At 35.6% G+C, this 21,403-nt stretch overlaps 1 protein-coding gene across 1 annotated transcript in view; it reads left to right on the top strand.

Moving 5' to 3' along the window:
* The window catches only part of LOC149570771 (uncharacterized), a 293,860-nt gene extending 273,448 nt beyond the window's left edge, over positions 1 to 20,412 (top strand). Inside the window, exons 2-6 of the mRNA XM_089817961.1 lie at positions 18,904 to 19,015; positions 19,139 to 19,232; positions 19,411 to 19,588; positions 19,663 to 19,732; positions 19,816 to 20,412. Coding sequence (XP_089674087.1) covers positions 18,904 to 19,015; positions 19,139 to 19,232; positions 19,411 to 19,588; positions 19,663 to 19,732; positions 19,816 to 20,151 — 790 coding nt within the window. The 3' untranslated portion in view covers positions 20,152 to 20,412. The remainder of the gene's footprint in view (positions 1 to 18,903; positions 19,016 to 19,138; positions 19,233 to 19,410; positions 19,589 to 19,662; positions 19,733 to 19,815) is intronic.
* The last annotated feature ends 991 nt before the right edge of the window (positions 20,413 to 21,403 follow it).

Genomic DNA, 21,403 nt, shown 5'->3' on the forward strand with positions numbered 1-21,403 from the left:
GAATGTTTCAACAATGATCCTTTGGTTAGCACTCTATTGCTTGATGTCAGATCACCTCTTTTCTAATGTGCACTTGATCCTTTATGATCAGATGTATCTTTGTTGTCTTTTGATTCCTTTCCTCTATTCTCCTTCAATTGATTCTGCAATGTAACTCAAATTATAACTCCTTAGTCACCATGAATTCTCTATTTGTGCATGCAAACTTCTTTCCTTTCTTCTTACAACATTCATAATTTTTTTAGGGTTTTCTCTTCTGAAGAAGACCTAGGTGACTTAGGGTTAGGTATGAATCAACGATAGTGATTCACCCATATTGCCGCTTAATCCTTCCTTTTTTTTGATTGGATGCATGTGATGCATAGGAATTCATAATTAAGATTCATCCTTATCATTTAAGATTGTAAATCAATCATTAAGTTGCCCCAAAAATGGTTTACATACAAGTTTGTGCTATTACAAACATCTATGTCAAAACTATATAACTCAGCACTTGAAGTTTATGATGCTTGGCATCAACTATAACTTCAATGTTGTTATTGGGCCTCTGAATGACTCAACATATACTATCTTCTCTACACTCGGGAGACTCGATGCTTACTAGTTACTCAGCATATACTAAACATCCTTCGCTTGACATATACTATTTGACAACTTATACTAGACATGTATTACTTGTTCGACATGAACTAAGTAAATGACTTAAGTAAATTTTCACTCATATGTCAAAACTAATCTAAGATCAATAGGGCATAACAATGAAATGCATATATACACAACAATTAAATCATAGAGCAAGGGCATGACAACAAAATTCAAAGATCACAACAAAAATGCACCAATGACAAGGGCATGACAATGTTTAGATCTCTCAATCCTTGTTTGGAGCTCTCCACCCTCCTCCCTACATAGCTTTTCACAATCAAAACAAATAGGGAATAATTTATGACATGTTTTCTTTCTTTTTATTTACACTCTCAATGTCATCGCAATTATAATGCTAACATTGGCATTGTGATTGCATCTAGGACAATTACAAAAAAAGAATGAAACTGATTAGAAATTACATTTTCGTCTCAAATTGCCATTCCAAATTGACCCCAAATATGGTAGTGTTTCCATCCTCAATATCTTGTTTATTGGTTGACTCCCAAGCCTCCATAATATTTCTTAACAGGACCTCATTTCTTAGCCCCCACTATAGGTTTGATGATATTCTGGGTTAGTTTATTGACAAAAGTTGACATTTTCTTCTTAATTTTCTCCTATGAATCACAAACTACAAAGCTTGATTAGAAGAGGAAAGTGTAGATTTCATCTTTACCAAAGCTTTAAACTCCTAACCCTCTAAAGAAAGACACATTTTGGGGACTTGATAAAGGACCTCCAACAAATTAGAGGACTTCCATGCCTAAAACCAGGCTCCAAAAAATTCACAACTACCTCTATATAGGTGACTGAAGGTCTAGATAACACCACTTGGAAATTTTGGATCATCCCACAGTTACTACCTCACCAAACCCAAGGGACATGTAGCTTCATGCATTTCCCCACCAACTGCTTCCTTAGAAACCCCACACATAGAACCATCACCTTGAAGATCCTGATTCACAAGAGGGTCAACCCTCTAGGAGTGCAACAACTATGTCTTCATATCTAAATCAAAAGTCTTAGCCATAACTAAGGGGGAAAAGATACCTACTTCTCGAGGCTCCAAGGCAGTGCTCCACTAGTAATATTGGGCTCAACAGGAGAATATGAGGAGGAATGAATAATTTGATTCACCTCACCCAATACCTCTAACTTAGAATCCTTGTTGGGGATAGATCCCTATTTATGGATCCTTTTTTATTCCCTTTGGGTATGAGGTTGAGTAGGCTTCTTGACTTTCTTCGGGCAATTTTTAGTGCAATGACCTGTCTTATTACAAATAATACAAGCAAAGGGAAGGGTTTCAAATTCCTACTCATGTTTTAGTAAACCCTAGTTAGAATTGTTCATAATAATATATGACATGTTATTCATTTTAAAAATATTGACACATATACAAGCAAAGATCAGCCTAGACCTAGTAGTCATATACTAATCAACAACCAATAGCTAGCCAAAACAAAATAGCAATACCTTTGAAAACTGCTTCATTCCAAAAATCGAAAGATAACCTAGGGAGTCTTACCTAAAAAGGGATAGAGGCAAAAAAATTCTTCAAAGTTCCTTTTGGGAGTCCATTATGAAAAAAAGAGCCATTTTATCAATCATCCAGGGTGCCCCACAAAGGATTCAATTATATTCATCTTTATTATAGAACTTGATGGACAAAAAACCCTTGGGAAGGGCCACAATGTCAACTTGTCCTTTCAAATCCATTTTTTTATAACATGGGAAAAAACTTCTTCAATATTGGGATATGATCCAAGAAATTTACCTATAAGTGTAATCTCCAATGCTGAAATAGAAGAATCCAAGAGGGGGTTAGGAGTAAAAATTGAGAACTCCCTATTCGGGCATTCCACTTTGACAAGTTTGACAAAAATCAAGGGTATGCCAAAAAACTTCATTAGTGATGTTGGTTCGAATTTAAATTTTTTGAGTGGAAAAAATGGTGGTGGTGACATTTAGAGAGGTGAAAGGGATAGTTTATAGGTAATATACTAGTAATTTTACTTGAGTTTGCAATGGGTAGACATAAGAGGCGGTATGTCAATTCAAGAATAGTTTGGTCTATGTTTTGTATAGATTAGTAAAATACATGAAATAAAATGATAGGCTATTAAATATAAAATATTATTTGTGTAATCAAGTTATTAATAGAAATTAAATATTATCTTAACCAATGGTGAGCCTGGAGGGGTCACCAAAAGAGTGGGATAGTGATGTTGGTTCGAATTTAAATATTTTGAGTGGAAAAAATGGTGGTATTGAGCAAGAGGCTAGATGTTTGGAGGAAACATCAGGGTTGTCTTTCCCTACTATATGCTTTATTCCTGATAATAATATGTTCCCAAGGGTTCCTCTGATAAAGCATTGAAGGATGGTCTTGTACAAACTCTAGTTGGATGGTCCCACTTTCTTCTAATGATGTCTCTAGATTTGGCAAAGGGGGACTTGAGGTGTCTTCAAAAGTAGGTTATGGGGGTCTTGTGATAGAGGCATTCAAATGGAAACAAAAAAGATTGGGGAAGTTTTTTGGCATCACCTAGACAACCCTGATGTTTCCTCCAAACATCTAGCCTCTTGCTCACCACCACCATTTTTTCCACTCAAAAAATTTAAATTCGAACCAACATCACTATCCCACTCTTTTGGTGACACCACTAATCAAGGGTATGACAATAATAGTTCAAGGTGATGCCAAAAAACTTCCCCAATCTTTTTGTTTCCATTTGAATGCCTCTATCACAAGACCCTCATAACCTACTTTTGAAGACACCTCAAGTCCCCCTTTGCCAAATCTAGAGACATCATTAGAAGAAAGTGGGACCATCCAACTAGAGTTTGTACAAGACCATCCTTCAATGCTTTATCAGAGGAACCTTTGGGAACATATTATTATCAGGAATAAAGCATATAGTAGGGAAAGACAACCCTGATGTTTCCTCCAAACATCTAGCCTCTTGCTCACCACCACCATTTTTTCCACTCAAAAAATTTAAATTCGAACCAACATCACTATCACACTCATTTGGTGACCCCTCCAGGCTCACCATTGGTTAAGATAATATTTAATTTCTATTAATAACTTTATTACACAAATAATATTTTATATTTAATAGCCTATCATTTTATTTCATGTATTTTACTAATCTATACAAAACATAGACCAAACTATTCTTCAATTGACATACCGCCTCTTATGTCTACCCATTGCAAACTCAAGTAAAATTACTAGTATATTACCTATAAACTATCCCTTGCACCTCTCTAAATGTCACCACTAATGAAATCATAGTCAAGTTCCTTGAGTCATCAAAACATTAATGATTTTTAACTTTTAGTTTGGCCGAAATCTCACACTGTACAAAGACATTTGTGGTGGAAAATTGGAAGATATTTAATATTGTGAAGGGTAGCTAGTTGATGTTATTGTCACATTTGGTGGGCTCATATTCTAGTGCCTTGCTTGACTGAAACATTTGTGGAGGGGATTCAGATGAAACTTTTCATAACAACTATAAACAACTTAACGTGATTATCAAAAACACTTCTTCAACATGCCCGAAGTTGATATGTGACTTTAAAAAAATATATGAAGGAAATAGTTTGGAAAATTGCGAGACTATAGCTTTCTCCATTTTAACCATTTCTTCAAAATTCCTATTCTAGTGGATAGATTCTTCCACTTGGAATGGGCTACAAATTTTTCTTGCCTTGCAAACCCATCTTATCTATAGATAAGAGAAGAGAAGAGAAGAAAAACTTTCTTTGGAAGTGTAAGGACTACCCTTGCAAAAAAAATACCACATCTGCAGTCTCCATAAAATGGAAAAAATTCAATGGGAGTCAAAGTCTTTTGAATATTGACTAGTCAACATTAGTTGATTAACTATCTTTAACTTTAAACAAAATGATACATATACATATATGCTCACATCTAAAAGAAACAATAAATTCATTACCAGATTACCAATACTAGATACTAGATACTAGATGGCCTAACCAAGATGACCAAGTTGAAATGAGCTCCGAAACCTGCCTAAGAACAAAAGGGCGAGAATATTGTAGGAGTGCTTTATCACCCTACCATGAAGCTATTAAGCTTCCCTAGAATATCTCTTGACATGAAAGATACCCAACCTGATAATGAGATGGTCTAAACAAGTAAACTTAGAGGAGTAATGGAATTGTGTAGTAACAAAAGTCATATTCTAAAATTAATATACTACATAGAAATTCACAATAACCACATAATTAAGTTAGTATCCATCTTATCATAATTAAGATAATTTATCCTTATTACCAACTCACATCATAATCATCATTTATGTATGTGAAAACAAACTTCTTCTTTTGATTATACATAAACTCAGCAATTTAAAACAACTCGACTTGACCCCATTAGTTTAATGGATTTCATAAGTTTTCTTTGCTCTGAATTCAAATGTACATTCTACATTACGCAAGAACATAAAGGCTTTACATGGAATTTACATATACTATTAATATGAATCCTTCAATCTAGGACTTGAATCTATACAATCAATCAAATTAATAATATAGTTCTACTTTAATAGGCCTGAGGACACATTACATTGCAAACATGGAAATCTAAGCAACATTCAATCAAAATAAAGATTCATAAAAGAATTATGGGATCAGAAATGATCATGTTTACAATTCTTCTCACAAACATCAAACAAAATATGTTCACAATTCTTCTCTACAGAACAAGGAAATAAAACAATAAGAAACATAACTAAAAGATGGCAGCACCTAGCATGTATAACTTCCGCAACAAGAGATGCAAATCTTGAAAGGGAAGTAATTAGAATATAGTCATACTTTAACATTGAAAATTCTATAATTCACACACACATACATATAAAAGCCTTCACAACATGCGAATGAGGCTAAAATCTAAGCAAGCAATGAAAAGACTTCTCTATACAGAAAATAATCACAATAAAATTTAAACAATGCCTCATTTTACTTTGTCAAACAAAATAAAAACAACACCCTGCATTGACTCCATTATCTGCACACCACATGATTCCTTTTTACAGTGTGCCTCTCCAACCTCCAATCTATCAAATAACATGAAAGTGTCATATGTTATAAAATGAACTCGCATAGTATCATACTTGAGACTGACACATCTTTAAACATAGTTACCGAGCTTCAATGTAAAATTCTTTAATGTAAAATTGGACATATTTCAGACATTTTCATTACACTAAGAAGGCTTCGACATTATCAAAATAAAGAATGAAAGGTTTTTTTTTTTTAAATTATAAACCAAAAGGAAGTGGAAGGGATACTTCAATAAGTTAAAGAAAACCCAATAGGTAGAAGTAAACATTCTTATCAAGGTAGATTTAATTGGGTACCTCCAAAATAAGAAGGCATCGGTGTATCTTAGCCCAGGTAAATAAATAGTTTTAAATGAACTATATAAACCCTATGTCAAGAAGGATAGATATCTTAATATCAAATCCATGATTTGAAAATTGTTAACCTTTCCAAGACACCAAAATTGATTATATACCTATACAACAAAAAAATAAGATGCACATTTATGAGATCCCAATTGACCTTACAGCAAAATTGTCTAAAGCAAAAAAATCAAACATGCTCAGTTGTCAAATAGCATTTTAGTCAATCCTTCTCTAACACAAAATTGAAACAAAATTAATATGTGCCCTACTGTGAACACATGACACCTCTAGTATCAAAGTTTGTACTACCAATAATGAAAAGAGATACATAGAACATAAATTAGTTGACCTCCAATTTAAGAAACCCCCGACCGCTAAAATGTCTTGTTATTAACTATAGGGTGACCATTATTAATTGCCCTTGAACATCAAGATCACCATTGGTGATACCGATGAACTATTGAAAATTTATTAACTTGGCAAGAAATAAAAATTTGTCTTCATGAATGAACTTGACCACAATTAGGAGAAAAACCCAACAATATCAATGAGCTATGAGGAAAATGTTCCAGAGATTCACTTTCACAGATTCACCATGTCTTGAATCAAACAATTTGTTCATTAATGCAACACTTAGAAAGAGAGAAGGAACCTGGAATGCAATGTCTAAGTTTCCTTTTCCTGTGTTGTTTCCCTAGATTGTTCTCCTTCCATTCTTCTGAATTTTTCCATTTTCCCTAAAGCATGCAATACCAAGAAGTTTTTGAGTTCATGGAAAGAAGAGAGCCTACAAGATCTTTTGCACTATTTTCAATCTCTTGTGTTGTGGTAGAAGATACTTTGAGCTTTAACACATGCATTGTTGATGTGTGGTTGGAATTAGGCTTCCCAATATAAAGCACATTACTACGGGAGTAGAAGTTCTAAGGATACGATATTAATTTTCTTTTCTTGCCAGAAATGTGTTGGAAATACTAACCAATTCATAACTAATCCAATAATTGATTCTCGAAATTCTATCAATGGTGAAAATTAATAGGTTTGAAAATTAACTACATTCATTTTAACAATAATAATCAACAACTAATGTCAAATTTTAATTTTATAAATAGTAAGATTTTTTAAGAATAAAATCTATATGGAAATAAGTTCACCAATTTATTCGGTTTGAGGGAATAGGTTGTGACATCGTTCCCCTCTAAGGAGATGCATCGTCCATAATGCTTGATGAATATTGCATCCATAATCAAAGAGAACCATTTTTTACAATTTGACTTCCATTGTTTCAATGCTTAAAATTATGCATAGATTATGATTAAGATACTATAAGAATCAACAAGATTGTATACGATCTACTTAAGGAAAATTGTCAAATTTATCACTTGAATGAAATGTAATTACATTTAGATACATTAACATACAACCTTCCGAAGACATCATTAACACATAAGTGAAGTGACACAGTTAATGGAAAACATACATACTTAAATAAATATATAAATTATTCAATCATTTGAAGAACTTCCTATGTGAGTGTGTGAATTCCATTACGTCTCTATAGTTTTACAAGGTCAGACTACCTCTCTCTGACAATATTCCCCTTTCCTTATGATGTGTTGTTCCCTCTGTTGCATTATAGGAACAACACAAAAGTATTAGTCTATCATATATCATAATCCAAATCAAATATCAAATGAAATATCTAATCAAATACTTCCTTATCTCCATGATTTTCAAAATTCAAGTAACACATTACCTTAAAATTTTATGATATCACACACATACCTATGCTTACTTATCATACCTTGGGACACCTGCATTTGACCCCACTAGTAGCTACTTCATATCCACTTTCTGCCATACTTATATGCATACACTCATAGCCCATTCACAATATTAGTATCTCAAGGAGATCAATTCAAATTTTAGGAGTCAACATTTTTCCCTTTATCTTTACAAATTCTTAACTCATATTTTAATCACATCTTAATCATGAGTAACTTAAATAATCAACCATACACCATCTAACATGTGGTGCTCTCTAAGTGATTAATATCCACATCAATAGGTTAGTGTCCACAAAACATAATCAAGTAATATAATCACGATACATCTATTTTGTCATTTTTTAAATCATCAATGTACTTATCAACATTTGATCATCATAATGCATACATATGCTTGCAAAAGTTGATATACAATGTAATTACATCATATAGCTCAAAATTAATGATATTTATCCAACCAATATGATAAGTAAATAAATGATATAAAGGTCACATTATCATCAGGCAACATTGACCCAAAGTTCTTCATCATCATTTAATAAACCCAAATCCCAATTAGATATATTGACCAAAAGGTGTAAGTCAAAGAAATAATTACCAAGTCTATATCTAACAACATGTCGACTAAGAGTCCAAAACATACAACTTGAGATGACCAAATCGTCAATTTTTGTTCATTGACTAGATTGACTAAATAAAAGTTGTTAACAAATTTCTATAAAGTAAAAGTCACATGCATGGTGGATCATCACATATACATAACACCAATGCAAAAATATTATCAAAATAGATAAAATAGGGATCTATACATACCTGTCTACATCCTCATAGGAAGACCATATTTTCATACACTTGCCACATAGGGAAAAAATTCAAATCAGGTTAGTCAAAAGTTGTCTACAATTAGTTGAGTCAACAAGTAGATACAATATCTTCCAATTAATTTTGTAACTTTATTCTACTTTCTAACATACATGTCGAAATGATAGGTGCAAATAAAGTTATATTTCATAACCAATTATCGACCAAATTGTCAAACACAACATATCATCACATGACTATGCCATAGATGAAAATATCAGAAGAAGTTGACCTACATGTCCAACTTTATTCTATCATATGTAAAACCATGTCCTGCTAAGCAATTACCTCATTATCAATTGTGAGAATCACATAAATAAGAAAACCCATAGCTTGATTAGTTAACATCTATTTCATTGCCATAATCAAGGATTAACAATTAATTATCCATTTATGAATGTAATGCATGACATTATCCAAGGAATCCATCCATCAAATGCATGATTTAATAAATATACAAAGTATAATTTAAAGCATCATACGTCAATGGGCATCATAGAAAATTTCAACCTACATGTCGGTTATGGAACAATAAGCACATCGTACAAGTGCAATGTCATCTACCATATGATCAACACCATTAAGTACATCATCTAGGTATGCTCACCAATCACCTAAAAGAATCAGTAAATCCAATTTTTATCAATTTAGTGACCTTAGGCCCTCAAGCCCATCTTGTCACCATAGTGTGCTTAACCAACATATAAGCACATGTTGTGATGTATGACCTTCATACCATTAAATCATCACATAAAATATGGTTTGAGGCACTTTAACCTTGTCAACCACAGAGTGAATACTTCCCCTAGGATTCTTCCTAACACAAAGAATACTCGACACTAACATGAGAAGCCTAGCTCCCTGGAAAAAAGATGGATCAGATGGATCCGGTGTGACCATGGAACATTTCTACATTGCAACCATGTGCCTAGTAGTCTAAACACGAAATGTAGCTGAAAACAATAATAAACTACACATCTACACATATGTAGTAAAACCAAATAAGCATAACCATGTACACATATGCAATATCTAGAAAAAAAAATGGCTTGGCCAAGCACTTTTAAAATCCAAAATTACTTGTAGAAGAAAAAAGAACACTCATGTATCCTATTGGTCTGATTTTTCATAGTGTAGAAAAACTCTAAATTTTTGGTGAAAAATCATTTAGTTTTTTAAATTAAGCAGATAAGGGTCTTCATTCCTCTTTTGTTTTAAATTTTTAGGTTGCCCTAGTCGTGCCCTGTTTCGTGTGCTGTCAAACTCTATTAAATTCTCAAGGTTTGTCCCTTAATGTAGCCATGAAAATACCCTAAGTGTGAAAATCCCTAGGTTTCCTTTCAATTTTTTGAAAAGGATTTGTAAAGTGCTTAAAATTCAACCTTTACAGTCTTACAGTGTAGGGTTTCACGTAAGAGCAGAGTACCTTATTCCTTTTGTTTCCATGGTCACATTTCATAATGTAGTGTAATAGCATAAAGGATTTCATTTTCTATGAGGGTACGCTTTTATTTTTTGTAGTAGCAAAATGGTTTGGCCAGAGGCTTCCCAATCATATGAATGGGCTTTGGAGCAAAGAAGTGTAAAGATCTGTTGCGCTTTGAAAGATCTTATTACGGGCTTACGAGTAAGTAGTTTGAGCAAAAAGGTGGAGAGATATTGAGTTATGATTTATGCATATACATTTCAATGGATAGCGTAAGGGTGTGATACCTTGGCATGGCATAAAGCTTGATCTGAAAAGGTACATGAAAGGTTTTACGATTCTACAGGTAAAAGGATTCTGTAAGAACGAAAGTAAGGTTCAAATGTGTTTACGTACATATGTTTTTGAACTCGCAGACAACCGTAAAGCCCTGTTCTAGCAGTAAAAGTGTCGAGTGGGACCTGTTGAAGTGTCAGATGGGCCATGGTGCAAGCAAATCAGATGAAGACACGATAGCCATGTCAGATGGGCCCAGCCCGCGTGGCATATAACTTAAGTTCTAAATTTTGCATGTGCACAAAATCAAAGGTGATGTTATTTTTTCATTTTTTAGATTAGATCTGGGTCATTGATAGGTGGAAAAAGAAGTTTTGTCATTACGTCCTTACGCTTGCAAGGTAAGCATATGAGCGAAGGGCTATTTTATCCTTTCTCTATGGTTACGAGTTTAGTTTCAGCGTATAAGCGTAAAATGGTAAATAAAAGAAATAAATGAAAGGGCCTTACACTTTCATGAGAAAGGGTAAATGTAGGAGTGGGCTATCATTCGAGAAGGCTCTCTGAGAATACGAGGTAAAGGTAACCCATAAAGGTGTAAAGGATTAGTAAAAGAAAGCTAAAAGATATTTTGATGCTACAAGTGAAGGTAAGAGCGTATGATCAGAAGATAAATTTTGAAGTCTTACGGTGTTCTGGGTAATGAAGTAAGCGGAGCAACGTAGAAATTTTTTTTAGGGTTTTCACTGATACGTGTATGTGGGATTGTAAAGGGTAAAGAGAAAGTCTTAACAAGGGTATTTATGCTCATACGAGGAGTGGTTAAATCGTAACAGTGAAGGTGTCAGTTGAGAAGTTTTGAGATCTTATGGTGTACAGGGTTGCGTAAAGGCGTAAAAGGATTTCAATGCAGTGTTTAAAAGGGCTTAATGCTCTTACACCTGGGATGTTTTAAGGCATCACCAGAGGAACATGATTGCTTGCCAAAGGTGTTTTCGGGGTTACAAAGACTAGAGATCTTGATTTAGTGTAAGGGCGGAAGACCAGATTTTGAAAGGAAAGCTGCTAATGTGTCATACCAAGTAAGCAAAAAGGATAGAATACGTGAAACATTAACACAACCCTAATCCTATGATCTTAAAAAATATAGGGGACTGATATCATGGCAAAAAAGTTATATTAGGTTTCCCTTCCCAGTTACTTCTTTTGAAACGAGGCTACTCCAGAGATCTCTTTGGTTTCTTTTGGAGGCTATCAAGTTTGAGGGTTGGATTCTTGTCCTTTAGTGCTTAGTTCATATTGAGGTTCAAGTATCACCTATTGAGGTTGTCATATTCTATAATGGTGGTGTTGTTGGTGGTGGGCTTTGCCCTTTGACTTGTTGGATTGGGTGGATGAACCTAAAGTGGTTTTACTTGAGAAGTCCCTTTTTCTTCAAGTCTCTTTCATGGAGGGTTCCCTTTCTATTGAGGTGGAAGAGGGTTTGGATGGAAAATTGGATGATGCTTTCTCTCCCTTAAGGATTTAGCTAGAGCTAAGACTATTTACTTTTAGAAGGTTGATCAGATGGTGTTTAAAGATATTACCTATGCTGGGGGACTAGGAGGAAGTCCCTTCTTCCCTATGATTTGGCTCTTTTTGGGTTTCTGTGTGTAGCTCAGATGTTACTCTTTCTATCTTCTTCTTGTTGTCTTTCTGGTGGCCTTTGGTTGACTTTTTATTGTTGTTTTGTTGAAAATCTATTTGCAGTGTTTCATCTATGTTGGGTTGCAGATCCCTTTCAAAATCAAGATGTAATGGGTTTTAGGACCCCATCAAAACTTGTTTTCCTAATAAAAAACAATATTATTACAAGTTGCAAAGATCTCTTTTATATAAGTGAGCATTTCATATTCAATCGAATATAAAATATACTTACAAGTTGCAACATCTAATAGTACAAATCTGCAAGAAAAAATAAATCAATAAAATTGTGAAGGAGATTCTATGAGATTGATTTATCATATCAAGCAAAAAAATGTATTATAATTTGATCCCAATTTCTTAACACCCATAAGGGGTCCTGATGTGACCAACCTATTAGAAAGTAAAGTCCACCAAGATAACTGAGAAGGGGGGTGAATCGGTTATCTGATTAAAACAACTTTTATTAACCTTATTAATTCTCAAGCATGTGATCAATATAAACAACTGTAAGAAGATAACCATACAAAATAACATCAGATATGTTAACTAGGGAAATCCATGATCCATACACAATAACACTAGATATGTTAATTAGGGAAACCCATGATCCATACACAATAACACCAGATATGTTAATTAGGGAAACCCATGATCCATACACAATAACACTAGATATGTTAACTAGGGAAACCCTTGATCAGAGGGAAAACTCTGGATGGTACCCACAAAATGATGTACAAATATTTCCTTATAAGAGGATGGACCCTATTAGGAGTCAATGAAATACATTCAATACATATTAGTCCCTATTAGGAGACTTTGAATCTTTGTCAGGAGTTGTGGAAGGCAGAAGGACCCACTATCCAAACAGCTTAAAGGGCAAGACCACCGAACTCACTATCCAACTGGCCTCTACATTATTCCTTTCAGAAAAATAGCAAATGATCAATTGTCCACTAGCACTTTCTGCCAAATGTAATCACTGCGCTCCATCACTATGCCTTTGCTGCACCAAATACTTCTCAGATCTCAATACCAGATCTGCAAATTTGCATCACAATAATCCCTTAGATCGCTTATTTGCATATAATCTGCAATTCAATTCGCTTTCTTTCTTCGATACAACACTTTTCCATCAATCACAAGGAAAATAACTTTCCTTTATACCAAGTCCTCAAATCAATTCATTGAGTTGGCCTTGAGGCTTTCCCAATTTACACTTATAATAGGACCCCATTAAGATAAAACAATACATGCTACATTACATCTTTTCATAATTATATAACATTGTCAGCTCACGATCTTTACAAATCTTTCACATGTGTGACCTCAAACTTCGTGTGCTCACTGACGTCATCATCAGGATGTCTTCTACCTCTGTCCAACTTCACATAACCAGATTCTATCCCTGTTAAGAGATACAACTTCATTACCAGAAACCACTTCTCAGGAACTCTGTTTGTATACTATCTTTTGTAGATCTTGAATAACTATTACCAATCTTCAACTTCCTGCATGCGCTCTTACCCATAGCATCAGGATACTCTGTAGAACATTTCCTCAACTTCGCTTGATCTCATCTTCAATCCTCAAACCATACTGTCTCTATCTCTATCCGTTGCTCTTTCAGTCTTCAATATGTTGACATTAATGACAAGCACAGTCATGAATGCAACATGTAACCATTGTAACAATCTCTCAAGTGCTCCAACAATGCTAGGATACTCCCCCATAGGAATATCATCAACATTCATGCTAACACAACCACCATCTTGTAGAGTCTTATGATGACACTCAAGAGAGTCTCCAAAATACTAATGTTACACAATTTCTGGAAGAGGGTTGTCCTAGGGGTGAATCAAACGCCTTGTAGAAATCCACATAGCAACAATAAACCTTCGAGGAACAATGGCATGCTTCCTCAAAAATAGCTCCAAGAGTCAAGATGTGGTCCATGGTCTAAACATCTTGTTGAAAGCCCTCCTGCCCTCTAGCATGAATATGTCTCTGATCAAGCTCTTGGGAAAGAATATTGTGTAAAATGTATAGTTTAGAGAAAGTGCGCCCCACCGTGATGGTCCTATAATTGTTGGGATCCAACGCAAACCCAACCGTATGAATCAGATGGATGTTATGGTGTGACCAAGATGGAGATAACCCCATACAAACCACTTTGTTAAGAAAAATAGTGAGAAATGGGCCCAAAACTATGATTTTGTGCTTGAAGAGCTTTGCCTAGAACCCTTCATCTTCAACCTTGTTATTGTGTATGGAGGTAATCGCCTTGTTGATGTCGGTGAAGGTGAAAAGGTAGCAGTGGAGGGGGGGTGACATTGAAGGAAGGTTGTCCAAGGATATCGTAGAGGGTGGAGGTGTGAGAGACCAACGAGTTGTGGTCTAAGGCAGAGGGAATGAGGAACTATGAAGAAAAAGGGTGTGCCAGAAAGCCTTGGGGGATTGAAGAAAGGTCCAAAGAGACCCACTGCAATACAAGATGAAAGCGTGTTCCTTGTAGCTGAGGAAGTGGCAACAAGAGTACTTAAATTGCTCGAAGGAAGCTAAGTGAAGGGTGGAGGCTGCACACAACTTGTGGTGGAAGAATTTGTAGTCATCATCATACCACTAGTTCATGGGCAAGAGATCCTACAAGTAGGGGAGGGGGTCCAATGTGTGGTTCGGTGGGGAAAGAGAGAAGGGTATCTTCCCAAATGAAATTGGCAAGACAATCGTACTAGGACAAGGTGCTCTTATAGGAGGGGAAGCAATCTGGAGGAAGGGGTCAATTGAGGTGTGTGGTGAAGAGGTTGCGGCCCCCATCGTCAACGCTAAGGGAAGTGCCAGGATGGTGAGGTTGAGGAGGGTGCGATCAGCAATAGGAAGGGAATTGATGGCGAGGTGACTGAAAGCAAGAATGAGAGAGGAATAAGCAAGCACGTAGTCCACAATGCTCACAACCTCACAGTGAGGTTAACAAGTGAACAAACCAGAGCCAAGAAGGCTAGGAAAATCATTCAGGACCACCAAGTCTGAGGACTCGCACGTCTGAAGCAAATGGCAGTTATACTTCATAAGGGGGACTAAAGAGTCATCTAAGGACCTCTAAGAACCAAAAGGGGACCAGATCTAACATAGAGGTAATTATTAGAATTGATGCCCGAACATGGAGTGGAGTCTACAAGACCCTAGTCTATGTGTTGAAATCACCAACAATATGGATATCCCCAAATCAAAGAACCTAGTAATGTTGTCAAATAGGTTCGTGAATGGCTTCCCTGTGACTCATTGTATATAGCATATAGAAAGGAGGTCAGTGGAAAGTAACAAACTGTGATGAAAATATCTCTAAGGTGAGAAGCCACCTAGCACACATGAAGCCACAAAAATCTAGCAATGTTGTTTGAGTGAACCATAAAAATTGTATTCTAAAGTGTACTGGTAAGGAGGCAAGCAATCCCACTAGAACATATGACACCCCCAGATCATCGAACCTTGCCCTTGTAAATTGACAACCACTGAAATCCAATAATGCCAGGAAGTGGCCAAGTAGGACTCTCATGGGCCTTAGTGACAAGAAGAAGACCCACAAAGTGAACCGTATCATGAAGCAAACTCAAAATAGATAAAAAGAATCCAATATCATTCTAGCAGTTGACATGCAAGGAGCCATCTCTACGTTCCTTCATGCCCAACCATCACTTAGTAGCCACAGTTGTTGGTTCACCCACAAATAACTTCTTTAAGGTTTCATATCACAACCTACTTGCCATCTCGATGTGTTGGTGCTACAAGAGCCCGAGCCTGTTTTAGCTCAACTACTTGTGATTTTGTAAGGTCCTCATCAAGATATATGTTTGATGGTAGAGGAAACAGTTTCCTATGTGCCTTGAGTAAGCAAAGTCAATTTGAAGAACTGTGAAATCATAGGAGCAAAGTGGAATCATATCCAATCCATGCCCTATCAAGAGAAATATTAGGAAACTCTAGCTGGTCACAAAGAAATGTGTATGTCATGTCCAGTGGGTCAGTGGTAATAGGAGGGAGGCCATAGACCTTCAAGTAAGCTTTCTAGCTCTTCTATCTCTCCCATCAATGAGTTTGAAGTGGACAAGTGCCTCAACCCCAACAATAGGAGGGGTTATCCCACCACCATTACAAATTGTTGCCCATGACTTCAGCTGAGACTCCATTTACATTTTCAAAACCCCTAATATGGTTAATTTTTATTATTATACATGTCCGCAAAACAAGAGCAAAAGATGAACCTAAGGCTAGACCAAGAACGAAAAATCATCACCACCACTGCAGTTGTGTACATTATGAAAGGCTCCAAGGCCAATACAATGAGTATAGATTCCAAAAACTGACCATATTAGTTCCAAGGGGATGAACATAGACGGTTGCACTGTTAACACATTCTTGTTCCTGCAAAGATAAGAAATTGCAGTTCAGGTCCATTAATTCTGCTTCAACAGTATCCTGTGTTAGAATAAATAATGTTTATTTATCTCTTGGTAGTTGGGCATTTAATATGCAGTCCAGAAACATCCTGAACTATCCAGATTTCTCCTTATCTTCACCGTAGCCTATTAGAACTTTCTGGAGGTCTGCAATATGCTTATAAATGCCCAGCCTCTTGGCCCATGTATGTAACGAAAAATTATAGCTGATTTCTCTGTTAATATAAGTTCTAAATTTGTAGTGTTTATATTTTCTTTGCCCTACATCTCTCTATTTTTGGCTACTGTTCTTGCTCTATTTTTTTCTTTTTATTTCAAAGTTCATCGTGGTAGCATAGCTAATGGTAAATGATCCAAGGGTTTGGAGAGAGCAGAGAGTGAAAAGAATATGGTGAAGAGAGGGCAGTTTGAAGGAGGATAAGATCAACATGTTCTGAATGAATGAATTTTGCTATGTTTGTCTCTGTATTGTGTGAGTTGTGTTTTTTTATCTATTATGGATTGAGTATCACCAAAGTGTGTTGTTTGCAGGGTTGAAATAAGATGGTGTGCTAGAGTTTGTTGTCATGGTGCAAAGGCCTGTGTGTGTTCTAATTTGGTATGCAAAGTGTTTGAGTTGGTGATGAGAGAATGAGTCTATCTAATTTTGAAGGCTATGATGTTGTTGATAGTGGTCATGTAATAGAAGCTTGTTGCATTGATATCCCCCAATCTAGTGATGATTGTTGATGGGATATGTGAATGTATGGGGTGCATTATCGGTTGTGCCCGACATCCCAAAGGTTTTTGGTTTGACATATTGACGAACCATGTATGTGAAAAGGATTCCTATAGAACTGACGAGTATAGTGGCTGGGTACCCATGTATCCCGGTAGATGAATTTCTTTTTATATGGACTCAATAATCAATTTTATGCAAGTACAAAAAGTGAAAATCCCAGAGTGATGATAGTTTCCCCGTAGTGATGATTCATGGTCATTAGAACTAGTGAGTGTTTGGTTTGTGGTAATCCAAAATGTGCAAAGTTTATGGCGATTTTAAAAAAATTTTGTGAGTGAGGTTTGTGGTGAGCAAAAGCCACTTGAGTCCTTGAAGTTTGTAGTGATCTTAAAACCACTTGTGTGATGTTTGAGAAGTTTGTGGTGAACTTAAAACCATTTTGATATTGCATCGGTTATGGGTAATCCATACAAAACCTAGAGTGATTATGATGGGGGAAATAATGAGTGAAAGCATTTGATAATTGATTATAAATGGGTACCTAAAAAGGCCTTAAGCCAGGACCCATCCATTCTTGATTATGGGGGGATGTTGAAAAGTAAATTAATTATTATAACAAATAGCATGGTCAGCACAGACAATAGAATTATCTAGAAGGAAATAAAAAACATCTGCAACGGTTTACTGCCGTCCAAGCACCGGCCAACACACCAGCCTCACCGCCCAACATTAATTGTATTGCCAACTCTTTGCTACAGCATTTAATATGTATTTGCTTATAAATAGAATAAGCTGGGCCTGTGATCAGCAGAGCCCATATTTGGGTTTCTCCATGGCTTCTCCTCTCTTGTTTGCTCTATTATAATTTTTATCATCCTGCCACTACCAAGGAGATGTGCCACAGTGCCACTTTTAAAATCTATTCTGTATTTCTTCCAGAAATTCAAAGAATACCTTCTAATATATGAGGTTATAAGTATTTAAACCCTTATTATTTTAAAATAAGTCATAATCTGAATCTTTGAAAAGAAGGAAACACATCCAGAAATGACTGGAAAGGTCAATGGGATTGGAAAGTTCAACTAGCTTAAGAATAGGCTATAGGGGCAGATTGCATATGTCTATGATAAAGAAGCAAAAGTAGAGAAGTAGATGAAAATTTCTGGCTAAAAGAATGTAATCCACGGTTGCTCATGTTGCAAGACTTTAGGGCCTCACTCCCTTGTCATGTCCCCCAATCAATAGGGATGAAGAGGAACTGCACCTTGGCCAAAAAAATCGAAAATTTTAAATATTTCCAAATTGCAAGATGATAGTGACTAATTTTATACCCAAGGAGTTGCATATGTGAGAGGTTTGATCTTTAGATAACAAAATTAGTCCACAATGCAAACAAATGGACAAACTTGTCCATATTCACGATAAAATTTCTTGTTAATTTTTCAGTTATTTTTTTTTTCTATTTCAGAATCTTTGCATCAACACTATGAATTAGCAGATACAGCTGACTGTTTTTACCTTAATTTTTTGGTCTTTGATGCCACATTGCAGTGAGGGAACCCTTTCTTATTGGCTAGTACAATGTGAATTTTGGCAGGAATATACCGGTGTTAGCTGAAAGCTACACCGTATATGCTATCGACTTACTGGGTTTTGGTGCATCAGACAAACCGGCCAAGTTAGACTTTTCAATGGAAGTATGGGCTGAGGTAAGAATGTTTTTACAAAAGTTTCATTATACTTACTGCTTTTCAGTTGCTCCTGAAGATCCACAATCCCGCAGGCGATGATTATACGACCTCTAATTAAAGTCTGTTATCACTTCTAAGCAGCTAGTTTTAGACTTCTCGAAGGATGTGATACAGGAACCGATTGTATTGATTGGAAACTCCGCTGGGAGCTTGGCTTGTCTTATTGCCAGTTCAGGTGTTTACAGTCCTTAAGTATAAAATGTTTTATTCAGCCAGCAATATTTTATATGCAAGTTTCAAGGAACAATGAGATGTAAGATTCATTCCGCACACACTTTTTGAAATTATAGATGTGTTTTACTTATCTGTGGAGAATGTGCACGAGTTTTTGTTGATCTTGCTTTGGTGACCAGAGGCTCCAGAAAACCTGGTGCGTGGGATTGTATTGCTCAACTGTGCTGGAGGCATGAACAACAAGGCCATTGTTGATGATTGGCAGATTAAACTTGTGACTCCTTTACTTTGGATTATAGATATTTTACTCAAGCAGAGAAGAATTGCATCAGCATTGTTCGAACGTGTCAAAACAAGGTTAGTCGTAAAATATATAGTAGTCGTATATGCATTACAATGCGAAACTAACTTTTGCATTTAATAAAATTCAGAGAAAACTTGAAGAGCATATTACAGGCAGTATACAGCAACAAAATGGCTGTAGATGATGAGTTGGTAGAGGTATGCTGGTCTGCTGAAATATATTTTACTTTTGAATGGGTTTCATTTAGAACATGGTAAATGACATGATATAATGAGTGCAGGTGATTAATAAGCCTGCCGATGATCCAGGGGCTCTAGATGTATTCGTTTCTGTACTGACAGGGCCACCAGGGCCAAATCCGATTTCGCTAATGCCCAGCATCTCAGTTCCTGTCCTTGCTTTATGGGGCGACGAGGATCCGTTTACTCCACTCGATGGTCCTGTTGGAAAATACTTCTCCTCTCTGCCGTCAATGTTTCAAAATGTGGAGTTTGTGATCCTCCAAGGAGTGGGGCACTGCCCTCACGATGATGATCCTGATTTGGTTCATGAAAAACTTCTTAATTGGCTAGCTAGCCTACCTGCTCAGACACAAATAGTAGCATCTGCAAAATAGGCTGTTTGAATATGGTTTTTGGCATTCAGAAGTTATTCAAACCCATATGTTGTTCTAAAAAAGAAAGTCCGGCACTATATCTTTGCCGTTATCTATCTTCAATTTTTCCCGTGATTTTTTTGGTGAAAATACGTGTTGCTGTGCGCAGACTTCCTTCTGTTGAAAGGACAAAAAAGAAAACAAAACATGCGAATATTTCAAAATTAAATTATGGATATAATGACATCAATGAACAAAATACTCGTAAAATTGTGAAGATCACATCCATCTCAAATTATGATGCTACATAATATAAACATGATAACTATTCTTGTAATACAAACCTTTTTGTTGACATTATGCTTATTTCAGATATATGGTGTCATAGGGTCAAGCCTCGTGGTCCCATATTTCTTGATTTTGAAGATGCCTCTAAATTCTTTTTTCATTCAATTCTCATTCCTTGGTAGAAACAACTAATAAAACTTCTCTTCCAATATTCAAGAGAGAACGAATTTGGATCACGTTTATAAACTACATTTCTTTGAAACTAACCACTATAAGGAGCTTTAACATTTCATACCACCAAGAGTATCAAAATTTACATGGTCTTAATTTATTTTTAAGTCATTCAAGAGTATGTCGTGTAAATTAAAATATTTGGCATTGGATTTGATTTTTCAAATTTGTTCTTTAGATTTGTTTTAAATAGAGGAATGTAAATGATGGCGTTTCTATCTTCTGGGACATTTGTTAATTTGGAGGCTTCTTTAGTCTTTCACTAGTTCTTTCAACATTTTTTCCATCTCTTTGTGGAGTAGGGTTTCTCCCATGTGGTTTTCTCTATTTCTTCTTTTTGTAGAGATTTGGTTGTGTTTGAGTACCTCATTAGAGTTTGTTATCAGGACCCACATATACTTTTAGTGGTAGTTTCTAGGGTTTTTGCTACTCCCTAAGTTTATTGTAAGAGGGGGTGTTAAGACTAATTAGATATTTCTAATTAACTCTATTTTACTTAAGCTAAATTTTAGGCATATAATAATTTAATTTTTTTATTAATTATTATAATGCAACTTAGGTTTTGCCTTTCAAGGTTTTAATCTTCTTTATAAGGATTGATCTCTTTGTAATTATTTTTATTCATTTTTAATAATAGCAATTTATCTTTTTGCTCATCAAGAATGTCTCATTTGTGGATCTGAGAATTCCAAGCTCCATATGTTTGCTCTTCTCTTTTGTGATAAGTGTTTGCATACATGTGATTCTTAAGAGC

The sequence above is a fragment of the Cupressus sempervirens genome, chromosome 3, assembly GCF_028749045.1.
Source record: "Cupressus sempervirens isolate cs-2001-9-10 chromosome 3, ASM2874904v1, whole genome shotgun sequence".
Taxonomy (NCBI): domain Eukaryota; kingdom Viridiplantae; phylum Streptophyta; class Pinopsida; order Cupressales; family Cupressaceae; genus Cupressus; species Cupressus sempervirens.